The 21,652-nt window shown below is 41.6% G+C and overlaps 1 protein-coding gene across 2 annotated transcripts in view; it reads left to right on the plus strand.

Moving 5' to 3' along the window:
* The window catches only part of npr3 (natriuretic peptide receptor 3), a 39,721-nt gene extending 19,277 nt beyond the window's left edge, over window positions 1-20,444 (plus strand). The window contains exons 4-8 of one of the 2 annotated variants that reach the window (XM_052098322.1): window positions 2,978-3,113; window positions 13,917-14,011; window positions 15,022-15,136; window positions 15,598-15,685; window positions 17,581-20,444. In XM_052098322.1, the coding sequence (XP_051954282.1) occupies window positions 2,978-3,113; window positions 13,917-14,011; window positions 15,022-15,136; window positions 15,598-15,685; window positions 17,581-17,692 (546 nt within the window). In that variant the 3' untranslated portion in view covers window positions 17,693-20,444. The remainder of the gene's footprint in view (window positions 1-2,977; window positions 3,114-13,916; window positions 14,012-15,021; window positions 15,137-15,597; window positions 15,686-17,580) is intronic. The other variant, XM_052098328.1, reaches the window with a different exon arrangement.
* Window positions 20,445-21,652: the final 1,208 nt, after the last annotated feature.

Consider the following 21,652-nt stretch of genomic DNA (forward strand, 5'->3'; position numbering starts at 1 on the left):
ACAATGGATTTCTAATTCATATGATTTGCATCAGGGTGCCGCTTTTAACTCCACATGAAAAGTGGTGCAGACAGTGGCCATGTCTGGAATTGAATACTACCTACAGTATACTACTCTTACAGCTTCTTTCATATCTAGGTATGGCTCAAATAGTAAGAGTAGTGTGGTAGTATGCCATTCTGAAGTCTTTTTCTGCTTCTTGTACTGACACTGACCACATAATGATACTTCATCCAAATTGTTCAGTAATAATTAGCTGATGCTTCCAAAGCTTAGCAACAATGGGTACAAAGTTGAAATTATATGAACTTTGAGCGGTACTCCAACAAGTTGCGCTGTGGTCCCTCATCAGTGCCATATATCGTGTTTGGCTTGTTGGTGATAGTTAAGATTTGGCATGCTTCTGTGGTATAATTCCAACTTACTAAAGGATGAAAAGTACTTTATTTTTATTACAAAGTACTTTTCATTTTTTTCAAAATTATCATTTTCAACGATAATTTATAAACCTTTAAAGACTGACCTACCATGAGGTCCATGGTTGTTAATTTGCTGAAGCCATCAGTCCACTTTATTTCAGCTTCATTGTTTTAAAATCATGTTTAATAGCTGAATTTCTATGATAAACTACTCTACCCAAAGTCCAACAGAGACAGATCCACCAATCAGAAAACCGCAGACAAAAATGCCAAACAAGTCCAGCAGCGATCGCCCACTCTCATGACGCACTGTCAATGACGCAATCAAGTCGATCTCCCTACACCCTCAAGCTACATATACTGTATATTTGTATATATCTGAATATTTTGCAGTAAACTTAATATATAACCTATAAATATATTGTTTCTATACTTATAATTAACAACCTAAATTCAATAGATTTATATATTTCCATTGCTTTTTATTCGATTATGTCACTTGCAATGCTTCATGGGATTGTAGTTCTCGCTCTCGTGAAAGACGGTAACTACACAGTATATATACACTGTATATCATTATATTATAATAAAAAATATAGTAAAATGAAATATATCACAGAATGTCAATAAATTGAATTTACAACCAAATGCCAACATAAATAAATAAGACACAAATAAGTTTGTGTAATGAAAATTTAAGAAAAAAAAATCAAATTAAAACCTATGAAAATTATGAAATGTGCCATGGAATATGATATAGCTGATTAAATTAATTAATATATTAATTAGTTATTTATTAAATATGTCTTGAAATGTGGCAGTCAATAAATAAATCTACAATGAAAAGTGAGTGTAAATAACAATGTATTTATTAATGTTAAATGTATTTATGTGAAATATGCCTTGAAATGTAATGTAGCATGAAACACACATGAACGTTAAAAGCTAAAATGATTGACTGAATATTTCTCAGAGACCTGACTGCAATTTTGTCCATTTTATGTCTTACACAGTTCCTTCCATCCTTTTTTTAAAAATGATTATTACATAAGAAATCCCTTTTTCATTTAAATGGTCTATAAACTGTTATGGAGAACCACAAATCCCAATAAGGTTAACAGACCTTTTAGACAGCCTCTGAGACCTTGCCTTTAACCGCAGAGTTAAAGTAATAGAAATTGAATCAAAATGTATTTTATATCCCTTTCATATGACATTCTTGAACTGAGGTAGCATCAGTTTTACACAAACTGTTACCAATAGTGTCTGAACTTAAATATCAGTGAGCTTTGTTTCGCAATGAGAAAGCATGACATTTTTTGAATGTGGAATGTCCAGTCCGATACATTGTGTTGCTGAATTGCAAGCTGTGCACTGTATGAAAACACGGTGGGGTTTGTTATGCTCTGAATGCTTGGAGATTTCACCTCTGTTCATGCGTCCAAAAATGAATATGTATATAAACAGTCATATGACTATATCAGCTTTTCCTGCTGTTTCACTCTTATTAGGCAGTTGAGGGTGAATGTAAATATACAGTAATCTTGGCAGCTGGGTTATCCAATCTCCCATGGGCAGCTGACTGACTAAATCCAGGGTTTTACTATTGTTTGCCCTGGGCAATACAGCCCAGCCAGGAATGGACCATTAATCCGTAACATAACATGAGCATCTAATAGTACATGCTTTTCAGTATTCATGGCAGTTGTGGAGCCCTTATTATTTTTTAATTAGTTAACATTTTATTGAACAGCACAGTGCTGTTTATCTATCATGTTTATGAATCATCATCTTATTCACGTTTTATGTTAGAAGACACTGTTTAATTGTTTATTCATATGTTGTTCAATAAAAACATGTAGAGACACAAAGATGTATGAGACGTCAACTTTCATGCACCCTGAAGAAGCTTCTTGGCTCCTCTTGTGTCATCTTTATAATATTATATAAAGTAAATATTACATTGTGAACATAGAATTAAAAATATGAAATTATTGATGTAACCCTTAAAAATTACTTTTGTTGATGTAACCTGATTTTTCAGCTTGATTAAGTCATTTTGACTTGAATAAAACCATTCAATTAAGATGTTACTACAAGAAGTAAATTTTTTAGGGTACCTGACAAAACATTTTTGTAGATGCTCTGACATGACAATGACAAATTGTAAGGCTGCACTGATGCAGCATTTGATACTTGTTGTGTAGATGGATCAGAGCTGGAAGATTTTGGTTGGGCTTTTTTCAGCATTGCCTCTTTACACTGAATTTGGATCCAGCAATCTATTTATTGCAGTCTTAGTTCCACTGTGTAAAGACGCCTTTGGATTCCTTGCTAAGCAATTCTTCATCACGTGTCTGCACACTGAATTGAAAGTTAAATGCTAGAATTAATAGCCCCTTTTAATTTTTCCACTGAGTGGAGCTAATGATAGAGTGAGGCATTTTTACTTGTCTTTGAAAGATTTTGTGCCTCTCTGAAAAGCGAACATTATTCTGGTTGAGAAATCACTGCCTTCACCATGGGTTCATCAGAGCTTGCTCTTTGATACATTGCAGGTCAACATGTTTATGGAGGGTTTCCATGATGCTTTGCTTCTTTACGCAATTGCATTGCGTGAGGTGATAAGTAGCGGTCTCACGAAAAAGGATGGAACTGACATCACGCACAGCATGTGGAACAGGACGTTTGAAGGTAATTCAGAAAAATTACTATGGAATGGTCAAACTGGACTGTTAATAATTAGCATTTTGTAGAAAAAATTAAACAGCAACTGTAAAGTTGTCAAATGCAAATATTTACTGAGTGAAATGTGAGGTTTGACTTTGATTTTTTAAAATCAGGAGTCTTCAAAAGGTTAAGTACTGCAGGGGGTTGGCCAGCTATTGAGCTTATTCACAGTGGCGCCACCTTTGATTTTTGATGGGATTGAAAACAAGGCTTTGAGGGAAAGCCTTACTACCTCTTCAATGTCTTGCACTGTATAAAATTATCAAATAGCTCCTAGATCACATCTAATTTTTCACAAGTCATGTTGTCTGTAGTTTTGACTTCTGAAATTTCTTGGACATGTATAGATTTTTTTTACGTTTTGTCAGTGGAATGATCTAAAAACACTTTAAACAACAGTACAACCCATTGAAGAGACTGTATGCCTATCCTTTACAGGTTTGTTGTCATTCCCATCAAAGATGGCACTGCATGGTGTGAATACAGGTGCTGGTCATATAATTAGAATATCATCAAAAAGTTGATTTATTTCAGTAATTCCATTCAAAAAGTGAAACTTGGATAATGTACATTCATTCCACACAGACTGATATATTTCAAGTGTTCATTCCTTTTAATTTTGATGATTATAACTGACAACTAATGAAAAACCCCAAAATCAGTATCTCAGAATATTAGAATATTGTGAAAAGGTTCAATATTGAAGACACCGGGTGCCACACTCTAATCAGCTAATTAACTCAAAACACCTGCAAAGGCCTTTAAATGGTCTCTCAGTCTAGTTCTGTAGGCTACACAATCATGGCGAAGACTGCTGACTTGACAGCTGTCCAAAAGACGACCATTGACACCTTGCACAAGGAGGGCAAGACACAAAAGGTCATTGCTAAAGAGGCTGGCTGTTCACAGAGCTCTGTGTCCAAGCACATTAATAGAGAGGCCAAGGGAAGGAAAAGATGTGGTAGAAAAAAGTGTACAAGCAATAGGGATAACCGCACCTGGAGAGGATTGTGAAACAAAACCCATTAAAAAATGTGGGGGAGATTCACAAAGAGTGGACTGCAGCTGGAGTCAGTGCTTCAAGAACCACCACGCACAGACGTATGCTAGACATGGGTTTCAGCTGTCGCATTCGTTGTGTCAAGCCACTCTTGAACAAGACACAGTGTCAGAAGCGTCTCGCCTGGGCTAAAGACAAAAAGGACTGGACTGCTGCTGAGTGGTCCAAAGTTATGTTCTTTGATGAAAGTAAATTTCCTTTGGAAATCAAGGTCCCAGTGTCTGGAGGAAGAGAGGAGAGGCACAGAATCCACGTTGCTTGAAGTCCAGTGTAAAATTTCCACAGTCAGTGATGGTTTGGGGTGCCATGTCATCTGCTGGTGTTGGTCCACTGTGTTTTCTGAGGTCCAAGGTCAACACAGCCGTCTACCTGGAAGTTTTAGAGCACTTCATGCTTCCTGCTGCTGACCAACTTTATGGAGATGCAGATTTCATTTTCTAACAGGACTTGGCACCTGCACACAGTGTACCAGTACCTGGTACACAAATCTACCAGTACCTGGTTTAAGGACCATGGTATCCCTGTTCTTTATTGGCCAGCAAACTAGCCTGACCTTAACCCTATAGAAAATCTATGGGGTATTGTGAAGAGGAAGATGCGATACGCCAGACCCAACAATGCAGAAGAGCTGAAGGCCACTTTCAGAGCAACCTGGGCTCTCATAACACCCGAGCAGTGCCACAGACTGATCGACTCCATGCCACGCCGCATTGCTGCAGTAATTCAGGCAAAAGGAGCCCCAACTAAGTATTGAGTACTGTACATGCTCCTACTTTTCATGTTCATACTTTTCAGTTGGCCAACATTTCTAAAAATCCTTTTTTTGTATTGGTCTTAAGTAATATTCTAATTTTCGGAGATCCTGAATTTGGGATTTTCATTAGTTGTCCGTTTTAATCATCACAATTAAATGAAATAAACATTTGAAATATATCAGTCTGTGTGTAATGAATGAATATAATATCCAAATTTCACTTTTTGAATGGAATTACTGAAATAAATCAACTTTTTGATGATATTCTAATTATATGACCAGCACCTGTAATGTCTTTTGTTTCATTTACTGTATTTATTTTTACATTATGTGTTAAACATTATAATAGGCCAGGCTTAAAATGCAACACTCAATATTAAATACACTTTTATATATACTCCTTTTCTTTAGGGTTCATTGGCCTAAAAAGTTTGAAGATCTCTGTTTTAAATAGTTTAAGTCTCAGTGACGGAGAGGGTAATCAGGTAAAATCAAAATTATATTAATCAAGCCAGACCTTCTAATTAGCTTTTCTAAATGATGCACCAGCCAGATAGTGTCAGAATATGATGATTACATGAGAAAATAAACACTACAGTACAGTCCCTGACAAAAGTCTTGTCGCTTGTGTACAAATTGACCTGAAGTGCCGCTGAAATATATTTCAAATCAAGATTTTTTTTTACAAGAAATGGCTCATTTTAATCCCAACAGCTTTTGTAATAATGTTTCAGTGCAAAACGAAACTGTAAAAAAGTATTCTAAAATTCACAGCTTGGTAAAGCCCATTGAGTCAATTTTTGCAAAGACATAAGTGTTGTCGCCTTGTCATATGAGCTTCACCTGTGACTAATAATGGATCAGTTAGGTCTCAGGTGTGTATAAAAACAACCCCAGTACACTAGACCTTCACATCAACTGCAACTAGACCTCTGCAAACATGCCTAAGATACACCCTGAGACTAAAGTTTTGAATATCAAGAGGCTGAAGACCAGATCCACTGCTGATGTGGCAGACACCTTCAATGTGTCTCAGCGTCAAGTACAGAGGATCAAAAAAACATCTGAAGACACTGGAGACATTTTTGACAAGCCCAGGTCAGGCAGACCCCGCAAGACAACTGCTCGAGAGGACCGTTTGTTGGCTCGAAAATCCAAGGCCAGCCCATTTTCCACTGCAGCAGAGCTCCACGAGACCTGGTCACCTGAAGTCCCTGTGTCAACCAGAACAGTTTGTCGGATTCTGTCTCGAAATGGCCTCCATGGTCGAATCAGTGCCCAGAACCCAGCACTAATCAAAAGACAATTGAAAAACTGTGTGGCATTTGCCAAGGCCCACAGCCTGCTAAAAGGATGGACGCTGGAAAAGTGGAAGAAGGTGGATTTTTCAGATGAATCTTCTGTTGAATTACACCACTGTCGCCGCAAATATTGCAGGAGACCTACTGGAGCCCGCATGGATCCGAGATTCACCCAGAAAACAGTGAAGTTTGGTGGCGGAAAAATCATGGTCTGGGGTTACATCCAGTATGGGGGTGTGCGAGAGATCTGCAGGGTGGAAGGCAACATCAATAGTCTAAAATACCAAGAAATCGTATCGGTTACCTAACGTAACCTCTGTTCTCTCTAGATGAGGGAACGAGTATTGCGTAAGCTAGCTTACGCTACGGGAAAGATTAATCTTTTCTGAGATATTGAAGCCAAAAAATTATCCTTAATTTTGTATCCATTGTCAACGCAGTGCGGCAGCTGCAGACCTTGAGCGGGCTAGCTAGCGAGCTCATTGGTTGCTCTGCGGCAACTGCTGCAGCCTATAGATGAGCTTGGGCGAACTTGCATCCAATGAGAGGCGTCCGCGCGCTCACTGCATCAAAGCCCGCCAAAAAGGGCGTGACTAGAGTGCATATAAGTGTAGTTCGTAGGCTGGAACCCTGGTTTTCATTGACTGAAGCGAAAAGTCGCTCGTGGCGCGAAGCACGGCCGGCTACGCAATACTCGTTCCCTCATCTAGAGAGAACCGAGGTTACGTTAGGTAACCGATACGTTCTCTTAACGAGAGGTTCTCTCGTATTGCGTAAGCTAGCTTACGCTACGGGAACCCATTGTCAACGCCGTGCGCGCCAAGCATCCACTGTATGAGACCCAGGGAATTAAGGGGGAACTCGGGGGAGCCCTTATGAGTGGGGAAATAAGATTTGGCCGGCAAGAATGCGGGTCAGTGTTTGTGTAATATATAAGCACATAGTGGGAAGGGAACGACAGAGCGGCAGTGCCGGTCTGTGTGGAATGTGTCCCATCAGTGCAGCTCACCAGGGGAGCTGTAGCGTATTAAACCGCTAGTAGTTTTGCCTGCAGAGCGGGCACTTCCATATTGTAAAATCTGACAAATGTGGAGGGGAAGTCCATCCCGCTGCCACACATATGTCGTGAATGGGAATCCCGCTGGACCATGCCCACGAGGATGCCATGCCTCTAGTGGAGTGAGCCCTAATGCCCAACGGGCATGGCAGGTCTTTTGACGCGTATGCAGCAGCAATAGCGTCCACTATCCATCTAGATAGTGTCTGTTTCGAGGCGGCGAGACCTTTGGTGCGCCCTCCGAACGAAACGAAAAGCTGCTCAGAGCGTCTGAAAGCGGCGGAGCGCGCAGTATACAATCTCAGTGCTCTGACTGGGCAAAGGAGATTGGCGTCGCGTTCGCTATCGGATGCTGGTAGCGCCGATAGGGAAATGACCTGTGCTCTGAAAGGAGTACCGATCACCTTGGGAACATAGCCGTGTCTAGGTTTTAAAATGACCTTGGAGTCACTTGGTCCAAACTCAAGACACGCAGCGCTGACAGACAGCGCGTGAAGGTCTCCCACACGTTTGACTGATGACAGGGCAGTCAGAAAACGGTTTTGAGTGAAAGGTATTTCAAATCCATGGATTGAAGTGGTTCGAAAGGGGGCTTTCATAGTTTCGAGAACTATAGAAAGATCCCAGATAGGAACCGATGGGGGCGCGGGGGTTCATCCTTCTAGCTCCCCTAAGGAAGCGGATGACCAGCTCGTTTTTTCCCCATGACTGGCCGTGCAGGGGTTCAGCGAACGCCGCAACGGCTGCCACATACACTTTGAGCGTGGATGGGGATCTGCCCTTATCCAGCAGCTCTTGTAGAAATACGAGCAGCGACGACACCCCACATGTCCGCGGGTCCAGGTCTCTGTCGGTGCACCATTTTGAGAACACAGACCATTTTGACGCATAGAGTCTTCTTGTGGAAGGGGCTCTAGCGTGTATAATGGTATTTATTACTCCTTCTGGCAGAGCGACGGGTAGTCGTTGATCACCCACGCATGCAGCCCCAGCGCTCTGGGTGGGGATGCCAGATTGTGCCGCGAGCTTGAGAGAGGAGATCTGCTTTCACTGGGATGGGCCACGGCGCTGTCAGTGACAGCTGCGTAAGCTCCGGGAACCATGTCTGATTCTCCCAACGCGGGGCTATGAGGAGCACCGAGTGACGCGTTTCCTGATCCTCTGCATTACCTGTGGCAATAGCGAGACGGGGGAAGGCGTAAGCGGGCGCCTGGGCCAGTCCTGGGCCAGCGCGTCCTCGCTCGAGAAAAATATCGGGCAGTGAGAGTTCTCTTCTGACGCAAAGAGGTCTATCTCTGCTCTGCCGAATAGGTGCCATAACGTCTGGACTGTTTGAGCTTGCAGGAACCATTCCCCTGGGGGAATATTGTCTCTGGACAGTCTGTCCGGGCCGTCGTTCAGGTGGCCTGGCACGTGCGTCGCCCTCAGCGAGCGCAGGTGGCACTGGGACCAACTCAGTATGCGTTCCGTCAGATGGAAAAGGTTCCTGGATCTGACACCGCCCTGACGGTTTAGGTAGGATACCACAGATCTGTTGTCCGAACGGACCAGGACGTGGTGACCCTGAATGACCGGGAGAAAGCGCACAAGCGCGTACTCGACCGCTATCATTTCCAGACAATTTATGTGAAGGAGCTTTTCCTGAAATGACCATAGGCTGAAAACCGGAGAGCCCTCGCAGACCGCGCCCCAACCCGTGTTGGACGCGTCTGTCGAAATGACTTTTCGGCGAGATACAGCTCCCATTGTCACTCCTCGCTGATACCACTCGGCCACTGTCCAAGGCTGCAGAGCTGAAATACAGGTCTGAGTCACCTTGATGGGCTGGCGGCCTGTGGCCCAAGCCCGGCGAGACGCGCGGGGTGCTTAGCCAATGCTGAAGCGGGCGCATGTGCAGTAAACCCAGCTGAAGTGCTGCTGCGGCTGAGGCCATGTAACCTAACACTCTCTGGAATTTCTTCAGAGGCGTGAGGCTGTTCATCTGAAAAGATGCGGCTAGTCGCTGAACACGGCGCGCGCGCTGTGTAGATAGGCGAGCCGTCATTGCCACGGAGTCTAGTTCTATCCCAAGGAAGGAAATTGTCTGACTGGGCTGTAGTGAGCTCTTGGTCCAATTGACTGCAAGACCCAAACTGTTCAGATGGCTGAGGAGAACTGCTCTGTGAGACAGAAGCTCCATATGTGACTGAGCCATAATCAGCCAGTCGTCCAAATAGTTCAGAATTCGCAAACCCTGACTCCGCAGGGGTGCGAGCGCCGCATCCATGCACTTCGTGAAAGTACGGGGTGCTAAGGACAGGCCGAACGGAAGGACGGTGTATTGATAAACCTGGCCATCGAAGGCGAATCTCAAGAATGGCCTGTGACGGGGATTTATCTGAATCTGAAAGTATGCATCTTTCAGATCGAGAGAAATAAACCAGTCCCCCTGGCGCACATGCGCGAGGAGTTTCCTGATTGTAAGCATTTTGAACTGTCTTTTTGCAAGCACCTTGTTCAAAACCCTGAGATCTAATATGGGTCTGAGGCCGCCGTCTTACTTGGGAACAAGAAAATAACGGCTGTAAAGCCCCGACTCGCTCAGAGAGGGTGGTACTTTCTCTATGGCCCTTTTGCACAGAAGGCTTGCTATTTCTGAACGAAGCATGCACGCTGCTTCCGTGTTCACAGTGGTTTCGAGCCGCGCTCTGAAGCGAGGAGGGCGGCGATCGAACTGTAGCAAATAGCCCTGTTGTATTGTGCTTAACACCCACTTGGATATCCCTGGAATAGCTTCCCACGCTTTGAAGCGTAACGCTAGAGGGTGAATGGCCAATTCGCTCTGATTGCCGTGAAAACGGCGTTTGAGTGCAGGCAAGCGGGCAGTGTCACCGGCTTGTTGGCTGCTAAATTCACCACTGCAGTAGCCTGAGAGAAGGGGACTGACAGGGGGCGAAGCTTTGACGGTGGTCCGGCCGCGGCGGGACTGAGCCGTCGTTTGTTCAACAAAGCTAGGAGGACTTCGGTTGTTCAGGTTTCAGCGCAATCTTAGGCCGAGGCCCGCGGGGGGGCGGTGGTCTACGGCGGCTGTCTGAGCGCGATCTGGGGCGGCCGCCCTGTCGGCGCTGGGAAGTCTGGCTTTGTTGAGCTGGGCGCTGTGAAGATGCTCGTGCAGGAGGCTGGTTACGTGTGCGGCCTGCAGAGGAGCTAGCGCGGCGAGGCAGGAAGAGATTCATGGCTTGGGTGGCTTTCTGGACTTCCGAAAACGGTCAACAATGCCACTTACCGCGGAACCGAAGAGACCGGACGGAGAGAGCGGCGTTGAGGAAAGTGGAGCGCTCAGTTTCTCCCATGTCGGCTAGCGTTAGCCACAGGTGTCTCTCGGTTACAGTCAGCGAGGCCATGCACTTCCCTATAGCTTGGGCTGCAGCTTTGGTGGCGCGAAGGGCGAGGTCCGTCGCGCTCCTTAGATCTGTAACAGCCTCTGGGTGCCTGCCTCTCTCATCCCACTCCCGAAGAAGGTCCGCTTGGAGGATCTACAAGACGGCCATGGAATGCAGAGCAGATGCGGCTTGGCCGGCGGCGGAATAGGCGCGGCCAACACAGGCGGAAGTAGTTCTGCAGGCCTTAGACGGGAGCACTGGTTTAGACCACCATCTCGCGGAGGGTGGGCAAAGGTGTGCTGCTACCGAATCCTCGACCGGGGGGATGGAAGAGTAGCCCTTCTCGGCGGCGCCGTCCACTGAAGCGAGAGCGGTGGAGACGTGGGATCGAGTCCTGGCCGAGAGAGCGCGTTCCACGATTTAGAGAGCTCGGCGTGGAGTTCCGGCAGGAAGGGAGCGGCCGGACGCTGGCGCCGCTGGTGACGGCTTTGAAGAAAACAGCCGTCGAGTCTGTTGGGAGCCTGCTCAGGGGGCGGTGACCACTCGAGCCCGAGGCGGTCGACGGCCTGTGTGAGGAGGCGTATCAGTTCCCCTTCGACTCCGGCGCGGGTCCTGCTGGATTCCTGGGCCGTTGAGGAGGCTTGTGACCACTCCTCGCTGTCCGAAGCCATGATGGAACAGCAGCCTTTGTCCTCCGCCTCGCTCTCCGGCAACTGCGCGTCCCGGGGGGGCAGGGAGGGTGAACGCAATGCTCGAGGGAGGGGCTCCGGCGAGACAGTCGCTTCTAAAACCGGTTCCGGCAGCCTTTGGGAGCGCGCGCTTCTTCTGGCGCGGCGAAACAGAAGGCGGTGCGGCAGCTCCGGTTTTGCATACTTCGAGTCGAGCCCGCAGGGTCGACATCGGAAGCTCCTCGCAGAGGTCGCATCCGCTGTCAGCGAGGGCGAGCTCTGCATGCCCCAGTCCCAGGCAGAGAGCGCAGATGATGTGTCGGTCTCCGGCGCTGAGAGGAGCGCGGCATGAGCCGCAGGAAGTGCGAGGCATCTTTAAAAAGACGCTCGATACTCTTTTGTGAAGTTCGCTGAGGAACTTAGCTTGCTCTAAAAAGGATACGTCGCCGGATGGCGTAGCTTCGCAGGATGGCTGAAGGTGGCGAAGACGGCCGGCTTCTTCGGCGCTGTCCACGCTTGCTAGATGCCCCTCGAACGGCGACGCGGCTTCCAGTTCAGAGATGCGAAGAGCTTCGCTGAAGAGATGAAAATCAGGGTTCCAGCCTACTGAACTACGCTTATATGCACTCTAGTCATGCCCTTTTTGGCGGGCTTTGATGCAGTGAGCGCTCGGACGCCACTCATTGGATGCGAGTTCGCCCAAGCTCGTCTATAGGCTGCAGCAGTTGCCGCAGAGCAACCAATGAGGTCGCTAGCTAGCCCGCTCAAGGTCTGCAGCTGCCGCACTGCGTTGACAATGGATACAAAACTAAGGATAATTTTTTGGCTTCAATATCTCAGAAAAGATGAATCTTTCCCGTAGCGTAAGCTAGGTTACGCAATACGAGAGAACCTCTCGTAAGACAACTTAGCTACCTCTTATATTCCCAACCATAAAAGAGGCCAAATTCTGCAGCAGGATGGTGCTCCATCGCATACTTTCATCTCCACATCAAAGTTCCTCAAGGCAAAGAAGATCAAGATGCTCCAGGATTGGCCAGCCCAGTCACCAGACATGAACATCATTGAGCATATGTGGGGTAGGATGAAAGAGGAAGCATGGAAGACGAAACCAAAGGATATTGATGAACTCTGGGAGGCATACAAGACTGCTTTCTTTGCTATTCCTGATGACTTCATCAATAAATTGTATGAATCCTTGCCAAACCGCATGGATGCAGTCCTTCAAGCTCATGGAAGTCATACAAGATATTAAATTTGGATCTCACAGCACCACTACTTAATTTGCTGACATATTTTTGTATTTGCAGTAAATTTGTTCAATTTCTGTATAGGCGACAAAACTTTTGTCTTGCCAAAATTTGACCTTTCTGTCTTGTTTAAATGATAAATCTTTTTTCAGTGAAACTAATTTATTTCAGTGCATTAATCATCATTTGGGAGGGTTTTAGCTTTTCATATGAGCTATTTCTAACACCAATTGATTAATTAAAAGTCAGGTTAATAGCAGGTGTTTCTACAAAATAGATAAGCGACAAGACTTTTGTCAGGGACTGTACACTTGCTGATCCCTTGGGATAATTATTCTGATTTTGCATGTGTGCATCTAGGGTAGTAGTGTAGCACTAAATTAAACAACTTAATATGTTCACTGTATATTTATAAATGACTGTCTGGTTGCAGAAATGTCACATTCAAACAAAACCAAATGCATTAAAAGAGCTGCAGTTTTATGTATGGAACTTTAGGAATATCTGCACAATTTTAACATTTAATATTACTTGCAGTTAAGGGATTTGGAGCATTATAATAACAGTTTGCACACTTAGATTTTGAGTTATTACAGTTTAAATAAACAGGTCTTGGATCATTAGTGTAAGCTATAAGTTCTTAATACAAACTAAGCAAATAATGTAAAACTGTATTTTTAAAACTTACATAACGTAAATGTAACAAGCTCTATGACAGTGTTTTCAATTGTTAACTCCCTGATTGGAGTTTGTAGGCTTTTTAAAATTTTTGTCCTTCCAATAAAAGGACATCCTATTAAGGATATTTTACGCTTTGTTTTGTTATTTTGTTAATTATTAGGCAAACCGAGGAATTGTAACACTTTGACCAAGTTACATTTTATGCACATTTCACCACATTTGCTTCGTATTATTGTAGTTGTGAATAGAAAGTTATCCGGTGTTCTTGCCACTGTAATTAATTAAGCTTCCCTTACTAAATAAATGCTCAGACATGTCTGCAGGCCAGGCCGCTCTCAATGAGCACACTAAGACAACTAAATGTGAAATAACAATGTCTGGCCAGAATCAAGAACAGGGTCATGTTTTCCTGTTAAATGAAATAATATTTTAAAAATGTCAAGAATTCAGTAACACAGATGTACAGATGTAATTACCATTTCTGCAGGCTAAGCCAACAAAAACGGCAAGAAGCGGATGAGATTTCCTTTTGTATTGCCCAACCGGAATTTGTCAACTCTTGCTGGTGTTTTCCTTGGAATGTCTGACTCTTCAAACTAATTCATTTTCTCATTCCTTACATTCTGTTATTCAGGCATTGCTGGCCAGGTGTCTATGGATGCCAATGGTGACCGGAATGGGGATTTCTCTGTCATTAGGATGACAGACCCAGAGGCAGGCACGCATGAGGTAAGAGAACTCTGTTCCCATAGATCTGTCAACATTTCTGTTTTCTTAAGGAACTAGAGTAAATAAAGTCAGGACAATAATTGTACTATTTCCACTAAATACATTAAAATATAAAACTAATATGTAGAGGTTTGTTATATACACTTACTTAGCACTTTATTAGGAACACTGTGGTCCTAGTAAAGTGCCTGACGTGGTCTTCTGCTGTTGTAGACTATCCGCCTCAAAGTTCGATGTGTTGATGCTATTCTGCTCACTACAATTGTACATAGTGATTATCTGAGTTACTGTAGCTTTTCTGTGAGCTCAAACCAGTCTGGCCATTCTCTGTTGACCTCTCATCAACAAGGCATTACTGACCTCAGAACTGCCAGTCACTGGATGTTTTTGGTTTTTGGCACCATTCTTAGTAAACTCTAGAGACTGTTGCACTTGAAAATCCCTGGAGATCAGCAGTTACAGAAATACTCAAACCAGCCCTAACACTAACAATCATTGCACTGTCGAAATCATTGAGATCACATTTTTCCCATTCTGATGGTTTATGTGAACAGTAACTGAAACTCCTGACCCATATCTGCATGATTTTATGTATTGTACTGCTGCCACATGATTGGCTGATTAGATAATCGCATGATTATAAGTGTACAGGTGTCCCTAATAAAGTGGTACGTAAGGTTATATCCATGTAAAGTGAAATATAGGTAAACAAAAACATTTATAACATTTGCTGGTGTTAGCTGGTTTAAGATGTTCTCCCAGACAGGCCAAGCTCCTCTAAAACCAGCCAACCAGCTTGACAAGGCTGAAGACCAGCTAAAACCAGAAAACTAATTTAGGCTGATTTTAGCTGTTTTTTGTAATGGGCTATATCATAGGAATCTTGTATCATATAAATCAAGGAATAGCACATTAGTTGGTAATGCAGAATAATATCTGAATGAAGTATGCTAACTTTTCTAAACAGATGTTTGACAATCACCATAATACCTGCCCTTTTATGGTTTCAGACTGTCATGAACTACTTTGGGACTAATAGAAGTTTCCAGATCATGCCTGGCTTTAAGAGGGAATGGTTCTCTTTGCAAACAGCACCTCTACCCCCAAAACCATCTGACCCATCATGTAAATTACCTCTGCTGCATTAAGACTTATACTATACTGTCAGTTTTGTAATAGGCAAGAATTGTTTGCAAAGAATACCCTAAATAATGCCAGACTATAATATCTGAGAGCAATGCATATATTGCACTTTGATGCAAAATATGTGTATGTTTCAATTTGGCTACTCAACTAGCTGCAGATCAGCAAAATGGTTATTAGTTCTGAGAATAGCTAAAGCATAATTTGTTTGCAGATACTGTTTGATATTTTGTTACTAATACAAATTATATGCAGACATTTTAAGTGTGACTCAGGTGTCCAAAAGTGACTCCAACTATTTTTAGAGAACACTGTACATGGTTTAATTATAGTTAATTATTATGTATGAAATGTGTATATTATGTATACTGAAGATATTGTACAGTAAGTGTAAGTATAGATGTCCAACTTTTCTTACAAATGGTTTCATTTTCTTTCCTAAGCAGGTGGACTAGGTGTATCGGCAGTGACTGGGATAATAGTGGGGGGAATTCTGGGAACTGCTCTACTCTTGGCATTTTACTTTTTTAGGTAACCATTGAAAACAGTGACAGTTTTCTTTCTTTTTATTTTTCATGAAATAGGCCATTGGAATTTTGAAATGTTCCAGAAGAGCCCCCATTAGTCTGGCAATCCGGAAATTCATATTCGGCCACTACCAAAATATTAACTGTCTTCCAAAAACTCAGTTTTATTTCGTTAATAAACCTTACAAAATACTATGGTCTACATGAAAGTTACAACCCCAATTACCAAAAGTTGGGACAGTATGAAAAATGCTAATAAAAACAAAAGTGAGTGAATTATAATCGTAAATTAATATCACCCTTTGCTATATTGAAAGCTCTACAACTACAAATTATATGATGTTTCACCCTGTGATTTTCCCACATTCATCCATTGTGTAGGTCTTTAGCTGCACAATTGTTCATTGCCGTATGGTGTGCTTCATAATGCACCACACATTCTCAAATGGAGACAGGTCAGGACTGCAGTCAGGCCAATCTAGCACCCACAGTCTCTGCTTACACAGCCATGCACTTGAAATCCGGGCAGTATGTGCTTTGAAGTTGTCCTGCTGGAAAATGCAGAGACGTCCCTGGAAAAGACAGTGCTTGATGGTAGTATACAGGGCATCAGGAAAGTATTCACAGTGCTTCTTTTTACCACATTTTGTTGTGTTACAGCCTTATTCCAAAATTGAATAAATTCATTATTTTCCTAAAAATTCTACAAACAATACCCCATAATGACAACCTGAAAGAATGCTTATGTACATATGTTTTTTTTTTTTTTTTCATTTTTCATTTTTAATACATTTGCAAAGATTTCAAACAAACTTCTTTCACATTGTCATTATGGGGTATTGTTTGAGAATTTTTAGGAAAATATTGAATGCAAGTTAAGACTTTAACTTGCATTTTGGAATAAGGCTGTAACATAACAAAATGTGGAAAAAGTGAAGTGCTGTGAATACTTTCTAGATGCATTGTATGTTGCTCCAAAATGTGTACATATCTGTCTGCATTCATGGTGGTCTCACAGATATAGTGTGAGTTACCCACGCCATGGGCACTGACACACCCCTGGCCCATACAGACACTGGCTTTTTGAACTTGATGCTGATAACAGCTTGGATGGTCCTTTTCTTTTTTGTCCCGGTAAATAGTAAAGTCTTAACTTGCATCTGTGGATGCAGCAGCGAGTGGATTTGACTAACAAAGGTTTATCCCAAAACCATGTTCATGATGATATCAATTACAGATGAATAAGAATTTTTAAGACAGTGACATCTGAGGGATCTGAGATCACGTGCATTAAGAAGTGGTTTTCGTCTTGCACTTTATGCACCAAGATTTGACCAGATTCCTTGAATCTTTATATTGCTATATTGTGTACTGTAGAGGATGAAATGGCCATAATCCTTTGTCTTTGGGGGAACATTGTTCTCACAGTGCTGGATTATTTGCTGAAGCATCTGCTGGCAAAGAGACATGTCTTGAACGATCCTTGCTGTTGAACGTCTAGGCTGTTTTAGGAGGCTCCTTATACAGTATAAAGTACTATGACAGGATTGTCTCACCTGTTTAACGTCTCCTGTTTCACATCGCCTTGTCATTTGAACTCGGCAAATTGTTATTAGTCTTCAATTGCCCATCTCAACTTTTTTGGAGAGTGCTGCAATCATCTGATTTGAAATGACTGTACATTTAAATAAAATTATAATAAAATTCACAAGGTAAAACATCATATTATGTGCAGTTGTGGTGCTTTTAATATAGCAAAGGGCGAATATAATTTACAAATAACTTCTTTTTGTTTTTATTAGGATTTTTCTTACTGTCCCAACTTATTCAGAATTGGGGTTGAATTACTGCTTATACTTGACTTCTACATTTATTATTCTGTTCTTAATTTTTCCTCAGGAAGAATTACAGGATAACCATTGAGCGCAGAGCACTTCGAGAAGAGAGTGATATCGGGAAACACCGTCAGTTGCGAGAAGACTCGATCAGATCCAACTTCTCAGCAGCGTAGTCTGTTGATGGAAGCCATCTAATGAGGTGTTCGAATCTGGGGGAATGCGCATCTCAAATGAGTATATGGGCTCATCAAAAACCGTCCCAGGAACCCGGAAATATTTATATACATGCTGTAGAGTTTTTTTTTCTCCTTGTAGATGTCTTGCTCTTCAATTTGTAAACTCAGGAAAGTTTAATTATTGTAGGAGAAGAACTTGCAAGGCTTCTCGACTCTGTAAAGAAAAAGGTCTGTTTAATTTAGCTGCAGGCCTTGTTTTTGTTTAGTTTTTGTTTTGTTCTGTTTTCTTTTGAGGAAGTCTTTATGGAGGCCTGTTTGTTCTGTAGAAGTGTCAGCTGACTTGTTTGGGTCAGCTGCTGGGTCGGTGGAGAGCTATTCCTAATGAGATATTGAGGACTATAAGTCTTAAGAACTTAAGCTTACCAAATGTACACTTTCCCCAGTGAACAAGGAGGTCATTTTTCCTTCCTATAGAGAATGTCCAGTAGAACACACTGATGAGCATCAATTCTTTCTTCTTCTGAGTTTTGTGTAGATTTTGACAGAAGGCACTGATGAATACAAAACGGATGTAAACTTCAAAATGATGTTCCTTTCTGTCAACTGTATCTCAGCAAGCCTAGATGTATCACTGTGGCAGGGTGGAGGGCGGGGCCGGGTCGTGATTCTACACACACCATTGTCCCTTATCGGGCTAATCAAGCCTCCGAGAGGCACTGGCACCAGTGTAACGTTGTTCAATGGAAAGGAGGAGGCGAGAACCAGCTTGACAATATAAATTATATTTTAATTATAAACTGAAACAAAAGACACAAACACACACATGACAGACATGTCCGTAAACTGTCTCTCTCTCTCCACACTATCCTCCACAGTTGGCCTTTATCCCTCTCGGAGGCTTGACTAGCCTGATAAGGGACCGGGTGTGTAGAATCACGACCCGGCCCCGCCATCCTCCTTGCCACAATCACATTTGCCGGTGTGCTGAAACACTGAACTATTAAGTTTTTATTTATTCTTATACATTTTGATTTTAATAATAGATTTGATGTTTTAGTCCCACTAATGATAATAATCTAATATAATTTTAGCACATGCCATATACAGTATCATACACGCTGCTGGGTGCCTCATAACCAAATGTTGTCTAAATTTATGTTACTGCTTTAGATATCGTTAAAACAACAAAGTATGACAAAACTGACTGTTTTAAACCTAAACCAAACTGTGTCCACCCATATTTATTTTTTTTTATTATAGCTAGAACACATTTCACCTTTTCTTAGCTGCTGTCTTGCAGTTATAGCAGCAAAATATATTAATGTTTTCTACTATCATAATGCAGTTCAAGGCTTCACTGGAGGTCTCTTTTCTACCATTATCTTTGTTACAGAAGTTTCGTACAGCTAGCTCTTTACTGTTAGACATTCTTTGAATGCTATAAAGAGTGGATAAGATTCAAACACCAGATGATAAAATTGAAGTGCACTTTGTTGCATCCATAACCGAAACTGCAGAGACAATTTATTTGGTTTAAAGGTTGGAAATGTGTTAAAAGCATTAAAAGGCTTTATGCAGGAAGTTATATAATAGATATACAGTATAGACATGTCACATAATTATTTTATATATAAAAAAGCCGGTCTACCTATCAGTGAAAGATATTGAAAAGCTATGTTTATTCGCAGAATTTATATTGCACATGTACATTTTTGAAATTTTTGTCTTTAGATTGTCTTTGTCAGGACGTGGTTATCAATAATCTGTCAATGTAATATCATATAAAATATATTTTTAACATTGTGATGATTCAGTTTAAGATATGTAAAAGTGAGATGTCACATTTAAAACCATTTTTATGGTTTGTGCATTAAAACAATCTAGGGTTTTATTCAAGCTTGGTATGATGGCAATTGTATACTGATGTAAGTAAATGTATCAGCATAAGATATGATGTTATTTATTGATATTTTTTGTAGAGGATTCATTTCTCTTTTGATTTTAACATTGTTTCTTGTGTGAAATATACAGAATCCTTTTTTGAAAGAAAAGAGTATATCTGCCTTGTCCATGCAAATTTGACCTAATAAGTGTATTTACAAGGCTTTGCAAACACTCAGAAGAATTGTAACTTATTTAGATTAATACATATTGACCAATCAAAAAATCATGCTCTGTTTTTACCATTAAACAGAGTTGTTGTTACAATTTGTTTATAGTATGGTATCCATTTTGGGTTGAAAGCAGTGTATTGTAATAAGTCACTGTACATATTATTTTACTTCTAAAATATTTTATATATTATTTTACTACTAAATGACTTGTTATTTTTAACCAACAGTGTGGATATGTGTTCTGTGAACTAGTGTCTGTAAACAGTTAAGTGGGCCAGTGGACCATTGACTCGCCATGGTAAATGTCATAGCTGTGGTCTGAAATTCCTTATAGATCTCCAAGAGGGTATGTGCAAATGATCCCAGACTGCAGAGACACTACGTGAACACAGGTCATGTAGCTGATGTCTTTGCTGCTCATCACAACAAGTGCCATACACACACAAATGTCCATTACCTGAAAGTAGTAATCTGTATGAGTAGGGCAACATGTAACGATTAGGCTTTGAGGCCAAAACTTGCTTAAAGAATAGTTCACTCCAAAATGAGAATTCTGTCATCATTTACTCACTCTCATGTTGTTAAAACCCACAAGACTTTCTTCTTTGGAACACAAAATAAGATATTTAAAAGGATGTTCTGCTAGCTGAATCAAATATAATATCAGACTCAATTAAAAAAAGCACCCAAAAGTGTCATAAAGGTTGTCCATGTGATATTCCAAGTCTTCTGATGGAATGTGATCACTTAGTTGGTCTTCACCGACTCCTGTAATCAGAGCACAAATCTGGGGGTAACCCCTTCAGTTATCAAAACAATCAATTACAATAGAATACAGGATATTGTTTACTAAGTAAATGCACTTAAAGACACAAAGAAAGTTAAAAACATCATACGTGACCTCGTTATGCAATTAACCTATGTAACAGAGACTTGCTTGTCTGGTAAAGTTATTGTAGTGCTTTTTCCTTTTGCCCTTGTTCTGTCTTCTTCGGGTACACATCAGTGGAATGCATTGCCCATTTTTTTTGTATTGCAAAGGGTTTTTCAAATCTGATGTCTTTGAAAAAGTACTTTCAAGGGGAATCCATTATTAAATGCCTCAGCCATTAGAGCCGTCATGGATCATTGTTGAAATGCAGTACAATGTGTATGCTGTTTGGTGCATTACTGTTTGCAAAAATTTGTGAAATGATCTCAAAGAGTTGTGAAATCTTAAAAAAATATATATATATTTTGTTAATCATGGAATACCTCAGCAGGATATTTTGTCCATGTCACATTATGCATGTGAAACCATTACATTTAACATTTTAAAGAAAACTATTCAAAGTTTTTAATGATTTATAGAACGTTTTCTTTATAGAACTTATTATTTTGGGTTATTCTTTCAACCCAAATGCTGTGTTGGTCCTGTTGAAACATTGTATTGGGTTATTTTCTCAGTTTTGGGTAGTTTTTGTGTAACCCAGCCGCTTGGTAAGTCATTTTCACTGACAGTTGAAACTATACACCCCACCAACCCAGCTGCTGATGAGGGCTTTTTGGATCATTTTCAGGGGTGAGCGGTTCTCAGCGCAAACAATTTGGAGAATTTGTTCAGTTTGTGTCAGAGTTTTTATCTATTATCATTACTGTACACCAGAAAATGCTAAGATACCATTCCATAATCAGAACTGGACAGCTCATATGACGTCAACTGTTAGAGTTCATGCTAGCTTCGTGAGCTTTGGCTTTTCTAGCCTGTAATTCCCACTGGATGCTGAATTTTAGCAATATAAACATCTCCTTTTGGTGAAATTTGCAACTTTTAATCCCCAAAAAATCACCTGCATAATTAATT

Source organism: Xyrauchen texanus, chromosome 3 (assembly GCF_025860055.1).
Source record: "Xyrauchen texanus isolate HMW12.3.18 chromosome 3, RBS_HiC_50CHRs, whole genome shotgun sequence".
NCBI lineage: Eukaryota > Metazoa > Chordata > Actinopteri > Cypriniformes > Catostomidae > Xyrauchen > Xyrauchen texanus.